The 15825-nt window shown below is 43.4% G+C and overlaps 1 protein-coding gene across 3 annotated transcripts in view; it reads right to left on the reverse strand.

The window, feature by feature from the left end:
- ice2 (interactor of little elongator complex ELL subunit 2) overlaps positions 1-11258 on the reverse strand; it is a 133925-nt gene extending 122667 nt beyond the window's left edge. For 2 of the 3 annotated variants that reach the window (XM_063070969.1, XM_063070968.1), the window contains exons 1-4: positions 11221-11258; positions 10653-10757; positions 5315-5597; positions 2447-2566 (exon numbers count right to left, since the gene is read on the reverse strand). In XM_063070969.1, coding sequence (XP_062927039.1) covers positions 2447-2566; positions 5315-5597; positions 10653-10757; positions 11221-11234 — 522 coding nt within the window. In that variant the 5' untranslated portion in view covers positions 11235-11258. Of the gene's footprint in view, positions 1-2446; positions 2567-5314; positions 5598-10652; positions 10758-10873; positions 11195-11220 lie in introns of those variants that run through there. The other variant, XM_063070970.1, reaches the window with a different exon arrangement.
- Positions 11259-15825: the final 4567 nt, after the last annotated feature.

The following is a 15825-nucleotide window of genomic DNA, read 5'->3' on the forward strand; positions in this document are numbered from 1 at the left end:
TGTGGCTAGGTATAGCTCAAATGCCATTTATAAATTTGCTGATGATACAACCATTGTTGGCAGAATTTCCAGGTTTTGATGGCTTCCTTGACTTTTTCAAGTGTTGGTATTTTGCTTAGGGAGTCATCAAGGGGTTGTTTTGGAATGTTGTTAATCACATTCCTGTCAAATGAGATGGTTTGATTTAGAAGATCTTCAAAGTGCTCCCTCCATCTAGAATTGATGTCAGCATTGCTCTTCAGGATGGTTGAACTAACCATCACCAACTGAGACAAATCGGATAGAACCATTAATTCAACTTGGTGAAACAACCCTGGAAAATGTGGACCACTTTCCGTATCTTGGAAGTCACCTCTCCTCCAACGTAGACCTTAATGACGAGATCCAACATCGTTTTAAATGCGCTGGAACAGCTTTTGGACGTCTCCGAACAAGAGTCTTTCATGATCGTGACATCCAAACAGACACCAAAATTTTAGTGTACAAAGCAATGGTAATCCCAACGCTCCTGTATGCATCAGAAACCTAGACAACATACCGACGACATCTGAAGGCACTTGAAAAGTTCCATCAATGCTGTCTTCCAAACATCTTAAATATCAGCTGGGAAGATAGAAGAACCAATGTCAGTGTGCTAAATGAAGCAAAAACAAGAAACATTGAAGCCTATGTCATCAAGAACCAACTAAGATGGAGCGGTCATGTTGTTCGGATAAAAGACGAACGTCTGCCGAAACAAATCTTCTACTCCCATCTTAAAGAAGGCAAACGTAAAAGAGGCTGACAACAGAAGAGTTTCGAAGACGTCTTAAAAGCCAATATGAAGAAATGTAACATCAACAATTGGGAAACCAATGCCAAGTACAGGTAACTCTGGCAAGCCATCATCTGAGAAGGAACAGCAACTTTTGAAGCCAACAGATGTGCAGAATTAGAAGAGAAGAAAATGGAAAGAGAGGCAGCAACAACCAAAGCCCGATCTGCCATCTGGAACTACCTGTCCTGAATGCGGAAGAACTTTCAAAGCCAAGATTGGACTCATAGGCCACTTGAGAGCCCATAAGTAGATCAACAGAACGAAGACCATCATCCTCGACCTCGAGGGATAGCCACGACGACGAGAATCTCAGATAGAGACAGATGGGAGATATACCAGCTAGTTGAGCAACCTTGCACTCGACATCAGTAGAACCAAAGAGCTGATTGTGGACTTTAGAACGGCTAGGACGAGGGATCACAAACCAATCCTCATACAGGAATCAGAAGTAGAGAAAGAAAGCAATTTCAAATTCCTGGGTGTAAAGGTCTCTGAGGATCTAACCTAGTCCCAACATATTGATGCAGTGGTAAAGAAGGAAAGACAGTGGCTAAATTTCATTAGGAGTTTGAAGAGATTTGGTTTGTCACCTAAGACACTCGAAAACTTCTACAGATGTAACCTGGAGAGCATTCTGACAGGCTGCATCACTGTCTGGTATGGGCCGGCTACTGCACAGGATAAAGGAAGCTACAGAAAGTTGTAAAATTAGTCAGCTCCATCTTGGGTACTAACCTCCGTAGTATCCAAGACATCTTCAAGAAGCAGTGTTTCAGAAAGATGGCATCCATCATTAAGGACCCCCATCACCCAGGCCATGCCCCCTTCTCGTTGTTACCATTAGGGAGGAGGTACAGAAGCCTGAAGACACACACTCAGCGATTCAGAAACAGTTTCTTCCTCACTGCCATCTGTTTCCTAAATGGGCATTGAACTCATGAACACTAACTCACTTTTATTATTTCTGCTATGTAGTATTTTTAATTTAACTATTTAATACACATATATATACTTACTGTAATTGATTGATTTTTCCTATATCATCATATATTGCATTACACTGCTGCTGCTAAGTTAACAAATTTCATGACATATGCCGGTGATATTAAACCTGATTCTGATTTGCCAAATTACAGATCAAGACACGATGAGGACAAAGAGTCAAAACGTGGCAACAGTTTGTTGTGGCGTCAATGGAACAGACTGGTACAATACCACAGCCAGAGATATGGAGCTCAGTGGAGGTAAAATTAAAAAGACTCTGGAAGTCGTAGAGTACAGAATCAGGTTCCTCAGACCATATGCTATCCTTTTTGCCATCTACACTGATCCCACTTGCTTGCCTTCGGTCCTTCTATTCCTTGCCTGTTTATCCAACTCCATCACCTCCTCTGGTAGCACATTCCAGATATTAACCACTCTCTGTGGAAAAATACATGGCCCAAAGGTTCCCTTTAATAGTCCTGTCTTTCACCTATGATTATGCTCACTTTAGACTATCTTCTTACAGCTCACTATATGCAGCAGCAAACAGGAAGAGTGAAGCACAACCAGTACAGGATCAACAATAGAAATGAATATTGGAAAATCCTTAACACAAACATGTTAGTTTAATAATTGCCAGAGTACCTCAGTGTAAGAGACAGCATCGTGACTGATGACATCATAATCCTCTGTACATGCTCGTGCCACATTCTGCAGATATTTCATGTACTCTAGTATCTCATTCCAGACGATACTCTTTAGCTCCTGCGACAGAGTATTACAATGCAAACAGTAAACATTACTAACTGAAGGCAAAGCTATGTGCAAAAAGATTTAATGCTTAATCTAGGAAATTGGAACGGATCAATAGACTAAAAAAATTACAGCAAAGACTACAATTCTTAAGATCAGGAGATTAAAATTGGCAAGGAGACATTAATAAACAGCTTAACAGTACGAAACTGGCAAATGAATTTCACTATAGTGTCTAAGAATACGTTTGACACAGATGCGCTGTTGACAGGATCCTGACTAGCTGTATCATGGCCTGGGTACAACAACTTCGACACTCCAAAGCTGCAGAGAGTATTGGATACTGCCCAGTCCATCAGGAACACTGCCCTTCCTAACATTGAGACCTAAAGGAAGTGTTATCTCAAGATGACAGCATCTACCATCAAGGATTCCCACCATCTGGATCATGCCCTCTTCACAATGCTAACGTCAGGCAGGAAGTACAGAAGCCTGAACTCCCATACCACAGTTTCTTTCTTACAACCATCAGATTCTTGAATTGACCTAAGCAAAGGAATCCTATGGACTGCCTCTTGCACTATTATTGGTTAGTCCATACAAAACTGGATTCCATGTTACAAAAAGAATACAAAGTCACTGAAGACTGTGGATAAAAATATTATCCCAATACCAAACAAAAAAAAAAATCTTTCTATTCATTCCAACCCCATTCCTCCCCACTTCTCATTCCCAACTGGTGACATCTATTCACTGTTCCCTTGCTTGCCTGATTCTTCCCATTGCCTGCTTCACCATTTCCCCTCACCCCTACACTCTCAGACCCAATGCAGGGCAGTGATGCGAAACCTCAGCCACTCCTCTCTCTGCCCAGATTCTGCGTGAGCTGCACAGTTTACCCAGCAGTTCGTATCTTGCACCAAAACACATTTGTAGCCATCATGAAAAAATTACAAGTTGCTGCGGCTGCATTTGGGCATTTGGGGTGGTACAACAGAGTGCAACTATGGGATAAGCAGGTGGTATTGAGTGTGTGGAGAAAATGAGAGTCCACAGAGTACACCATCATAGATCCTTCAACACTGCAGGATGAGTAGATAAGGTGGCCAAAATAACAGAACATCAGTATGGAAGATTATGTTGGAATAAGGACAAAAGAAAAATACTATAAATACTCATTGGATCAACTGGTATCAGAGATGCGCCATCAGTCCTGCCCACTTTCCTCCTGCCTGCCAAGTGCTTCTATCATCTGCAGCTCTGTGATTTTGAGTTATCCTGGAGCTGGTTAAACCACAGCTGGAGTTCTACAACAAAGTCCAGGTCACAACGTTGCAGGAAAGATCTAATTGCTCAGAAGGAGATACAAAGGCGATTCATGAGTGATGCTGTTAGGACTGTAGGAGATATATTCACCTGTGAGGATGACCAAAGCTTAAGAGCATAAACAGAACCTACTCCATAAGAAATTACTGAGCTAACTTCTTTTGCCTAGAGAGTGAGCAAACTTTGGAAGGTGCTCCTACAGGGTTTATTTGGGGTGAAACAAATTTGGACGATGGAATTAATAGCTTTGTGGTCATTTGCGAATGACACTAAGATAAGTGCAGAACAGGTAGTGTTGAGGAAGCAGGGAGGCTGTAGAAAGACTTGGACAGAGTAGGAGAATGGGCAAAGAAGTGACAAATGGAATACAGAGTCAGAAAGTCTATGGTCATGCACTTTGGCAGAAGGCACCAAAGTGTAGAGTATTTTCTAAGTGGGTAGAAAATTCAAATCTCCAAGGTGAAAGGCACTTGGGAGTCCTTGTGCAGGGTTCCGTAAAGGTTCATTTGCAGGTTGAGTTGGTGGTGAGGAAGGCAAATGCAATGTAATTTCATTTCAAGAGGACTAATATATAAAAGCAAGGATGTAATGCTGAGGTTTTATAAGGCACTGGTGAGGCCTCGAGTCCCGTGAGCAATTTTGGGCTCCATATTTAAGAAAGGATGCGTTGACATTGGAGAAAGTTCAGAAGAGGCTTATGAGAATGACTCTGGGAATGAAAGACTTATCGTATGAGGAGCAATTGATGGCTCTGGGGCTTTATTTGCTGGAATTTAGAAGAATGGGGAGAGGGACCTCATTGAAACCTACTAATTGTTGAATGCCCTAGAGATAGATTGGATGTGGAAAGGATTATTCCTTTGGTGGGGAAGCCTAGGAGCAGAGAGACATCCATTTCGAATTAAGATGAGTATTAATTTTTTAATGATGAATCTGTGGAATTTGTTGCCACAGGCAGATGTGGAGACCAGGTTATTGGGTGTATTTAAAGTGGAGGTTGACAGGTCCTTAATTTGTCAGGGTGTGAAAGATTATGGCGAGAAAGCAGGAGATTGGGGTTGAGAGGGAAATGGATCGGCCATGATGAAAATGGGAAAGCAGACCTGATGGGCTGAATGGCCCAATTCTGCTCCTATGTCTTATGGTCTAAAATAGTGTGCAAACAGACTGAGGAGATGGGTGGTAGGAAGCATGTATGGAGCATAATCAGTTAAAATGTTAACAGATTTGTAACATTGCTTGACATCTTCTTGAAGAGGTTCTGTGAGAGGGACCAGTTTATGACAGGGTAATTACCTGTGGTCTCAGGACAGAGCAGGATAGACCAGATGAACAGCCTTTCCTACAAGTAACCTACAAGCATGAGAGCCCATAAGGACTGATGACATTCAACTTTAAAATTCAAACTATAATGTGTATTTTTCATTCACTCACCAAATACTGTGCCAGATGCCCATACATTTTCCCTTGTATCCATGTTGACTGCTGAAAGTTTTTGAATTTCTGCATGAACTGCACATAGTTCTTTTGATCCCTCTCGGTCAAGGCAGAGAAGCGGGGATAAGGCATTCTGGGCTCCGGGAGAGGGAAGATGGCTTCTGAACTTTTGTTAGTTGTATTGCCTGATGCTGGTGCAGTAGAATCAAGTTTGTGGCTGGTCTTGGGTTGTTGCTGGACTTCAAGGCAGCTGGGTGTCTCACTGCTTCCTGCTGTTTGCCTAGCAGGGAAGTACAGAAATTATTCTGGTGATTTAAAATTAAATAGAAAAATAACATTTCAACCAACATCAATGGATATAAATTAAAACAGTGCAATTAAAAGTTCTCTTATCTAAATACTACATAGAATACTAACTGCATAAAGAGCCAATTGTCCAACAGGTTTATGAATCTTATTGAATTGAATTGGTAACATGATGAATGTAAAACCATGTACTGCTTTGTATATATTTTTATGAATAAAGTTCAGTTTTGAAATTTAAATCAATAGGCAGTAGAGTTGCTGCCTTACATTGCCAGAGACACAGGTCCAAGTACTGCCTTTGAGTACTATGTATCAATGTAGTCATTGCACATTCTGTGTTACTGCATGGATTTCCTCTGGATCCTCCGGTTTACTTCCATATATAAGTTCACATCATGGGCGTGCGTGTGTATGAATGACATAAACACAACAACTTGCATCTCAACATGGACAAGACCAATGAGATGATCGTGGACTCTGTGGTTCATAATGTGTGTATTTGTTGTACTTTAAACTTTGAGAGTTAGGAGCACCAAGTTTCTGGGAGTGCACATAATGGGTGATTATATCTGGTCCCTCAACTCCACCTCTTTGGTCAAGAAAGTGCAGCAACATTTCCACTTTCTGAGGAGATCGAAGTGAGTGCGGCTTCACGACACCGCCCCCCGCCCCAGCCACCTCAGCATTCCTAGCAATTTTTTACAGGAACATCACTGACCAACTACAGTACATCATCGTCTGGTACAGGAATTGCAAGGCATCTGACTGTCGTCACTACAAACGATTGTGAAGACTGCTGAGAGGATCATCAGGGTCTCTCTTCCATCAGAGATTTATCCGGAGATGTATACTCAGGGCACTTAGCACTGTCAATGATCTTTCCCATCTGTTCAATCTCTTTGACCTGCTGTCATCAGGCAGGAAGTACCACAGCATTACGACGAGAACAAGATGGGAAACAGCTTCCCCCAGGCCACAAGACTGTGGGACTCCCTGCCACCACTAACGTCTCATCAGATATGAAGCACCAGTAGCAGTATACCATTTACTTTTTAACTTGTGGCATACATGCACCTTATTATTTCCTAATTTATTTGTGACAATATTACTTTATGTGTTGTGCATGTAAGCTATATGAACTGTATTGTGCACCTTGTTGTTTGGTGGTAAACATGTGCACGGCTGAATTTCAATAAACTGAACTTCAAAGTTCAAGGTGGATTTATTATCAAAGTATGTATACATTATAACAACCCTGAGATTTGCCTTCTTGTACGCAGCCAAAGAAACACCACAGAACCCATTTAAAGAAAACCCCCACACAAGACCATCAGACGTGTAATAAAAAGAACAAATCAAGCAAACAGCAAAAAGCGAACGAAAAACACTCAAAACATTAATCAAACCACATCACTCCCCAAAAGCAAGTCCACAATCACAAGCCACCAAAACAAGTAAAGCCAGTCCAGGAGACAATGGCTGTGGCCACACATGACATGAACTTGAAAACCTTTAACTGCGTTGATGTACATAGAGATCTTGAGGTCCAAATCCTTAAAAGTGGCTGCGCAGGTTGATATGGTGGTAAATAAGTTGTACAGTATGCTTGCCTTAATTAGTCGAGGTAGTGAGTTCAAGAGTCACAAAGTTATGTTGTGGCTTCACAAAACTGGCTAGGCCACATCAGTATTGGGTTCATATTACAGCTATATAAAATTTTCGTCAGGCAGCACTTAGATTATTGTGTGCATCCTGATTGCCCATTACAGAAAGGATGTGCAGGCATAGGAGAGGGTGTTGAAGAGATTTACCAGGATGCTGCCTGGATTAATCGGCACATGATATAGGGGGAGGTTGAACAAATTTGGGTTGTTTTCTCTGGAGTGGTAGAGATCAAGGGGAGACATGATAGAAGTTCATAAGATTACAAGAGACATACATAGACATATCTTTCCCCCAGGGCTGAAATGTCTAATACTAGAGGGCATGCATTTTGGGAACAGGAGGAAAGTTACAAGGCGATATTCAGGGCAAGATTTTTTTTAATAAAAGCAGGGTGTTGGGAACCTGGAATGCACTGCTGGGATAGTGGTGGAGACAGACAAACTAGAGCCTTAAAGATATAGGAACAGAATTATGCTATTTGGCCCATTGTGCATGAGGCACGTGAATGTGCAGAGAATGGAAAGATGTGGAACAATGTGACAACAGAAGGGATTAGTTTAATAGGTGTCATTAGCTTAATTAGTTCAGATCAACATCATGGGCCAAAGGGCCCATTGCTGTATGGTGCTATATATTCATTTAAGCTGGAAGACAAACATGTATCAGGCAGACTAATGTGCACCTTTCACCAAATGGATGGATATCATTCCAGCATGCTTATCTCAGTACACATCCTTGGGAACAACCCATAGATGAAAAAGTCCTCTGTTACACAGCTTGAGATGAATCTCGACAAAAGCCTTTAATCCTTTCCTTGACTTTCTTTGAAAATACAGAGTCCACAGAGAGATTAGCGATCACCTCATCCTCATTGCAGCCATCTTGAAGATACTGCCCATTGGGCAGTGCAGGTACCACTCCCAGTGCAGCCTAGTGAGGCATTAGTTCTGGCTGCAATGAATTCTGCCAAACAGCTTTGACAGTCTGCTTGGGAAATCATCCCCAGGATCTACTGTGTCCTTCTCTTGTACCGTCTACACGTTCTATACTGATTACTGCTTAATGGACAGAGATATTTTTCTGCTGGTAATTTTTCAGGAAGGATAGATAGTGAGGCAAAATCCAACTGGATGGAAAATTACATGGCAGGACTTTCAGCATGAAGGTGCCAGGGATCTGGTTTGAGGAGTGGGGATGTGTTGCAAAAGTTGGAAGGACTGGATAGACAAGGTCTATGAAAAGTTGGGAATGTGAGAGAAGTGCTCCCATTTGACTGCAGCCCTGAACAAGGTTATTAGGTGAGAAGTATACCCAAACCTGCATCATGCAGCTGCCTGAGCCAGCTTCCATTTCATCTGGGATCAGAGTTAGAGTGCACTCAACTGGTTGTGGTGCAGAAGTATCCAGAGAACAGACAAAAATATTGCCCCACTCCCCATCTCAATGGCAACATGTGGCTGCATCAAGCTGTGAGTAGACCAGGAGATCCCAATCTGGAGTCGGTTAATAGTAGGGGTCCAAGGCATAAAAAAGGTTGGGAACCCCTGGATAGACTATAAGACATAGGAGAAGAATTAGACTATTCAGCCCATCAAGTCTGCTCTACCAATCCATCATGGCTGATTTATTATCCTGATCAACACCATTCTCCTGCCTTCTACCAGTAACCTTTCACTAAGAACCTATCAACCCTGCTTTAAATACGCTCAGTGACGTGTCCTCCACAGCTGTCCGTGGCAATGAATTCGGCAGATTCACCAACCTCTGGCTAAAGAAATTCCTCCTCATCTCTGTTGTAAATGAATGTCCTCTAATTTGAGGCTGTGCCCTCTGGTCCTAGACTACCCCAGTATAGAAAACATCCATTATAACTCGGCCTTTCAATTTTTGATAGGTTTCAATGAGATCCCCTCTTATTCTTCTAAACTCCAGTGAATACAGCTCAGGAGCCATCAGACACTCTTTGTACTTTAACCCTTTAATTCCCAGTATCGTTCTTAATTAGCTCCTCTGGAAACTCTCCAATGCCAGCACATCTTTTCTTGATAAACGGCCCAAAACTGCTCACAATACTCCAAGTGCAGTCTGACCAATGGATTATGAAGCCTCAGCATCACATCCTTGTGCTAATATTCTAGTACCCTCAAAGAGAATGCTAACGTTGCATTTACCTTCCATATTACCAACTCAACCTGCAAGTTAACTTTTAGGGAATCCTGCACAAGGACTCCCAAGACCCGTTGCCTGTCCTTCCTCACAGTTTCACTACACAATACACTGATTCATATACAAACTACCCCATCCTCAACCCTATCACTGTGGTTCCAATCCCCCTGCCAAATTAGTTTAAACCCACTCCAACAGCTCTAACAAAACTGCCCAAAAGGATATTTGTTACCCTTGGATTCAGGTGTAATCTGTCACGTTCATACAGGTCATACCTTCCCCAGCAGGGATCCCAATGATCCAGTAATCTGAAACTATCAGTACTATCATCCTATTGCTGCCCTGACTAGCACATAGCACTAGGAGTAATAACGAAATTACCACCTTGGAGGTCCTGCTCTTTAGCCTGTTTCTGAACTCCGTGTACTCACCACACCGGACCTCTTCCCCCTTTCCACCCACATCATTGCTGCCAATATGCACAACAATCTCTGGCTACTCATCCTCCCTCTTCAAAATTTTCTGCAGCCTCTCTGAGACATCCTGAACCCTAGCACCTGGGAGGCACCACACTAACCTAGTATCTTATAAACACAAAATACTCCGCAGATGCTGGGGTCAAAGCAATACTCACAACACGCTGGAGGAACTCAGCAAGTCGGGCAGCATCCGTGGAAACAATCAGTCAACATTTCGGGCCAGAACCCTAATTTGCTCTGCCTGACTTTACTCTTGCCTGCTAAGCCTTAGAGCCAGCCACAGTGCTACTGGCCTGACTGCTGCTGCTGCAGCCCCAGCCTGATAGGTCTTCACCCCCAGCGGTATCCAAAGGGTATACTTGTTGCTGAGAAGAATGGCCACAGGGGAACCCTGCACTGACTCTGTTTACTTCTCCTAATGGAGAAGTAGCGTACCCAAGTTCACTGAGGCCAAGCACTACCACATGCTAAAGCTGCACCTGTTTTGCAGAGTTGCAAAGGGCAGACTACACTAGGCCTCCTTACAACAGCGTTAATATCTGCGCCAATGTGCTCCCTAGGAATTTATGTATAAGGCAGAATTAAGTTCCTGCAATAAACTGAAGGAGCAGTATGACCTTTATACTTTCCTTGGTGAAGAAAGAGTTGAGATATGAGGTGCCAAATGACCTGCTCCTGCTTTGATAATTTTACGCAAAAGGTTATGAATATTCCAGTACCTGCTAACCATCTCACATAATTCCAAAAAGGTTGGGGCCATGGAGTAACAATTGTACATCTCGTGAGTAAAGAACTCTTCAATCCCATTTTTGGGTTGGACGTCCCTGTAACAGACAAAAATGAATATCAGTCCAACAGACCGTCAGTACATCAGGACATCATACAGTGACACTCAACTTCTCTGTAGGAAGACTACGCTGATAAACTCAGCATCACTTACCCCAAAGTTTCTTACTTCAACCGTACACAACTAACCGCGATAATTTGCTGTCCAAACATCGGACTCCACGTCGTTCATCCCCTGCAGCCCTCAACGGTAGCGGCACCCAGCCTCACTCCCCACCTATTCCTCATTTATTCTCCGTCCCCAGACTCCCCTCACCCATTCCTCTGCCTCCTCCCTCACTCTCTAGCTCTTAGTCCCGCCTGAGTCCTAACCACGGCCCACGTAGCCGAACCGTCAGTACAAACGGTGAGGGATCTCCCGCTCCCCCAGCCCGGGGGACCTGACTGTGCGTGCACGGCCCGTCGGTACCCAGGACCCGGAGCCCCAGCCCCAGTTCTCACCATGACAACGCCATGGCCTCGGTGCACTAACAATCCAGTCCCCGGAACCGCAGACTAATGCCTTATGGTTCCGGTTCTCACACCGCTTTCCTCTTCCTCCGTCTTCCCACTCATTCCTCCCTCTCCAACCCCTCCCCCCCTTTTTTTTATCGCATTCCCCTCGGCCGCTCATCCCATTTTCTTCTGCCTCCCCCTTTCTTCCTCCTGGCCCCTCTCGATAATGACGGACATACTAGGATGGGCTGCCGCCGGTGCTAGGCTGTTGAAACTCTCGCAGACTCTGGGGAATGAACCGTCTCTTCATTCGGATGACTTCGTGATGAGACGATGAAACATGAAATCACAGTGAAGTGAAAATGCAATAACACAGCTAGAAGTTATTCGCTTGAGGAACAAGTGGCTGTTGGGTATCAATAGGACATAACAGGTGCTTTATATATTCTGCTGAAGAGAATATATAAGTGTGTGTGCGTGTGTTAATTTTTTTTTAAAAGTATTAAGGCAGGAATATAAATGTGATTTAATTAATTCTTAAACAGTGGCCCACACCGATCACCAAGGGATAGCAAGTGCCGGTAAATGGCATTAGTAATAGGTGGATACACAATGGCTAGCAGAACATACAGTAGAAGGCCGAAGGGCCTGTTTCTGTGCTCCATCGGTCTATTTGTAAAAATGTGTAATGTTGAATTTACTGGTGGGTGTGTCCTTGGGACTTGCTGTTATGTCATGGTGCTGATGTATTGATGGAAATCAACACAAGGGCATCGGAGTGGAATATGGATGGAGGACAAGAAGTTGCATATTTTCCACCTGGTGAACCCACCTTCTGTGTGAGTCTCCCAGCACAAACTTGCTGAATGAAGATGGCCTGGCTCCAGCCAAGTCTAACAGATCCTGTGAAGGACTGGAGTGATGGAAATGCTGCAGAAAAACTCTCTTACAGCGAGGGCACATTCACTGGCAGAACATGCAGTTGTGCATTTTGTCTATACCCCTCATAATTTTGCAAACCTCTATCAAATCTCCCCTCATTCTTCTATGCTCCAAGGAATAAAGTCCTAACCTGTTCAATCTCTCCCTGTAACTCAACTCCTGAAGACCCGGCAACATCCTAGTAAATCTTCCCTGCACTCTTTGAATCTTACTGATATCCTTCCTATAGTTAGGTGACCAGAACTGTACACAATACTCCAAATTTGGCCTCACCAATATCTTATACAACCTCCCCATAACATCCCAACATACTCAATACTTTGATTTATGAATGCCAGCATGCCAAAAAATCTAGTCAATCTATGCTGTATTCCTGTACCACAAATACATCCTGCCTTGGGTAGTGTCCTACCTGTGCACAAAATCCAAACTGTGAATCTAACTATGTAATTAGAACAATATATCTCTTTATGTATTCAAATCCTGTTGCAATAAAGGCCCTTTAATGTTAATGTTTCATATACAAGGACATCTCGGTCCCTCTGAAAGCCAACATCTCACTATTTAAAAAATAATACTCTGGCATTCTACTTTTTCAATCAAAGTAGATCCCCTCACATTTTCCACTTTATGTTCCACTTGCCCTATTTTTAACTTGATATATATCCATACCGTCCCAAAGACTCTTTGCCTCCTCCTCACAGGCCACACTGCCGCCTAACTTGATGAACGTTCTTTCTCTCAGTTCTGATAAAGGGTCTTCAACCTGAAATATTGTTGTCTTTTTCAACATATGCATTGATTGAAGCATAAAAGATAGTGAAGAGTCTTGATTGCTAGATGCAGAGAGGATGGTACTTCTAATGGAAGAATCTAGAACAGGAGGCAGGTGTGGATGGTGGTGTGAAGATAGAGGGAAAGTGAAATTCTGTTTTTTTCTAAGAAGGTCAAAGAGTCTGTGGAACTCTTTTCCTCAAAGGGCAGTGGAAGCAGACCCTGACTACTTGTAAAGGTTACTGAGTGTGATCTAACAGCCAATTCTAGTTTGCTGAAGCAAAATGGCCAATGTTGTGAATAAAAGATCCCACAATACTTCACATTTGGGGGAGGGGGGCGATGATCCTGATCACACAGAGGGGGAATGCCATGACCTTATTAGATGAGGGAGCAGGTTTAAGGGGCTCCAATAATATACTCCATAGATCTCTAATGCCTTGATTTATACTCTGTATATAGCATTACTTTCTGGAGGTCCACCCCTGCAGCCTCCTCCACTATCCATCATGATCATGAATGACCTTCCAACTCAACACAATTGTCCTGCCTCATTTCCTGTTCCCACAACTTGTCTGCTCCTTAGTTGAGAAACTCACAAAGTAAACTCAGTTTGAATTGAGCTGAGTTTCTTCCTTTCCACTGTGGCCTATCAGCACTACCTCTCCTTGAAAAGCAACGTATTCTGAGAGCACACACAAAATGCTGGAGGAACTCAGCAAGTCAGACAGCATCTATGGAGGGGAATAAATATATTTTTCATCAAGAATGGAAAGAAGGTGGCGGGGGGAAGAAGCCAGAATAAGAAGGTGGAGGGAGGGGAGTTGGCAGGTGATGGGTGAGACCTGGTGAGGGAGAAGGGGGATAAAGTGAGAAACTGGAAGGTGATCAGTGGAAAAGGTAAACTGAAGAAGGAGGAATTCAATCAGAGAGGAAAGGGAAGGAGAAGGGGCACCGGAGGGAGTAATAGGCAGGTGAAGAGATGACACAGGGCAAGAGGGGAGCCAGAGCGACGAATGGTAAAAGAGCAAAGGGGGAGAGAGTAGAAACTAACAGAAATGAGAAAAATCAACGTTTATACTCTCAGGTTGGAGGCCATCCAGATGGAATATAACGTGTTGCCACTCCAACCTGACAGTGGCCTCATCGTGGCAGTAGAGGAGGCTGTGGGCCAACATGTTGCATTGGGAATGGGGAGTGGAGTTAAAATGGTTGGCCACTGGGAAATTCTGCTAGTGTGGATGGAGCGAAGGTGCTCAGCAAAGCGATCCCCCAATCTACGTCGGATCTCACTGATGTAGAAGAGGCCTCACCGAGAGCAGTAGGTAACCCCAAAGGAGTCACAGGTTGCCTCAACTGGAAGGACTGTGTGGGCCCTGAATGATGGTGAGGGAGGAGGTGAATGGGCAAGTGTAGCACTTGTTCCACTTGCAGGGATAAGTGCTGGGAGGGAGATTAGAGGGAATGGATGAATGGACAAGAGAGTCACAGAGAGAGTGATCCCTGTGGAAAGCTGGGGGGTGGGGGGGGTGGTGTGGGGAGGTAAAGATATATTTTGTACAGGATCCTGTTGGTGATGGCTTAGAGTATGGAGAATCATGTCCTGGATGCACAGATAAGGACAAGAGAAACTCTATCCATGTTATGGCAGGGAAGGATGGAGTGAGGGTAGCTGTCCAGGAAATGGAGGAGATATGAATGAGCATCAATGGTAGATGAAGGGAAACTCCATTCTTTGAAGGAGACATCTCAGATGTTCTGGAATGGAAAGCCTCATCCCAGGAACAGATGCGGCAGAAACAGAGGAGCTGAAAAAAAGGAATGGCATTTTACAAGTGACAGAGTGGGAAGAAGTATGGTCAAGATAGGTGTGAGAGTAAGTCAGTTTATAAAAGATATCAGTAGACATTCTGTCTTCGGAAATGGAGACAGAGAGGACCTTTAATTCACAACCTTAGTTACTTTGCATCCATGTTCTAGAATTGGTAGTTGGATCATATTCATTTATTTCTACTTGTTCCATGAAGTAGCAAATGTTACCAATATTAGGTGCATTCAGACAAGAAACCTTCAGTTGTGTCTTTGCATCACTTTTTCCTTATCTGAGTTTCTTTGGAAATATAATCTCATGTCTCTTTAGAGTCATAGAGGATTACAGCACAGAAACAGGCCCTTCAGCCCATCTAGCCCTGGCCAATTCATTTAAACTGCCTAGTCCTGTTGACCTGCACCCAGACCATAGCCCCCCATACCCCTTCCATCCATGCACCTAAACAAACTTCGCTTCAAAAGCGAAATCAGAATCATCCACCACTTGTGCTGGCAGCTTCCACAACCCCAGCATTCTCTGAGTGAAAAATTTCCCCTCACGTTCCCTTTAAACATTTCACCTTTCACCCATGACCCGTAGTTGTCATCTCACTCAACCTCTGTGGAAAAAGCCTGCTTGCGTTTACCCTATTTATACCCTTCACAATTTTGTATACCTCTATCAAACTTCCCTTCGATCTTCTACGTTCTTATACTGTATACATACATAGATTGATTGTACGTCCATAAAATGATGCTCGGCGTAGCTCTAGCACCTTATTCAATATACACACCCCCCTCTCCATGAAAAAAGTTATCTTTCATAACTCTTTCAAATTTTTCCCCTCTCACCCTAAACCTATAGCCCCTAGTTCTAGACTCCTCTACCATGGGGAAAAGACTGCTACCATTCACCTTATATATATGCTCCTCATGATTTTATAAACCTTTATAAGATTGATCCTCATTCTCCTATGTTCCAAGGTTTAAAGATCTAGTCTGGTTAACTCTTCCTATAACTCAAGCCTCTAGTCCTGGTGATATCTTCGTAAATATTCTTTGCACTCTTTCCAGTTTAACACGTCT

This window comes from Mobula hypostoma, chromosome 18, assembly GCF_963921235.1.
Source record: "Mobula hypostoma chromosome 18, sMobHyp1.1, whole genome shotgun sequence".
NCBI lineage: Eukaryota > Metazoa > Chordata > Chondrichthyes > Myliobatiformes > Myliobatidae > Mobula > Mobula hypostoma.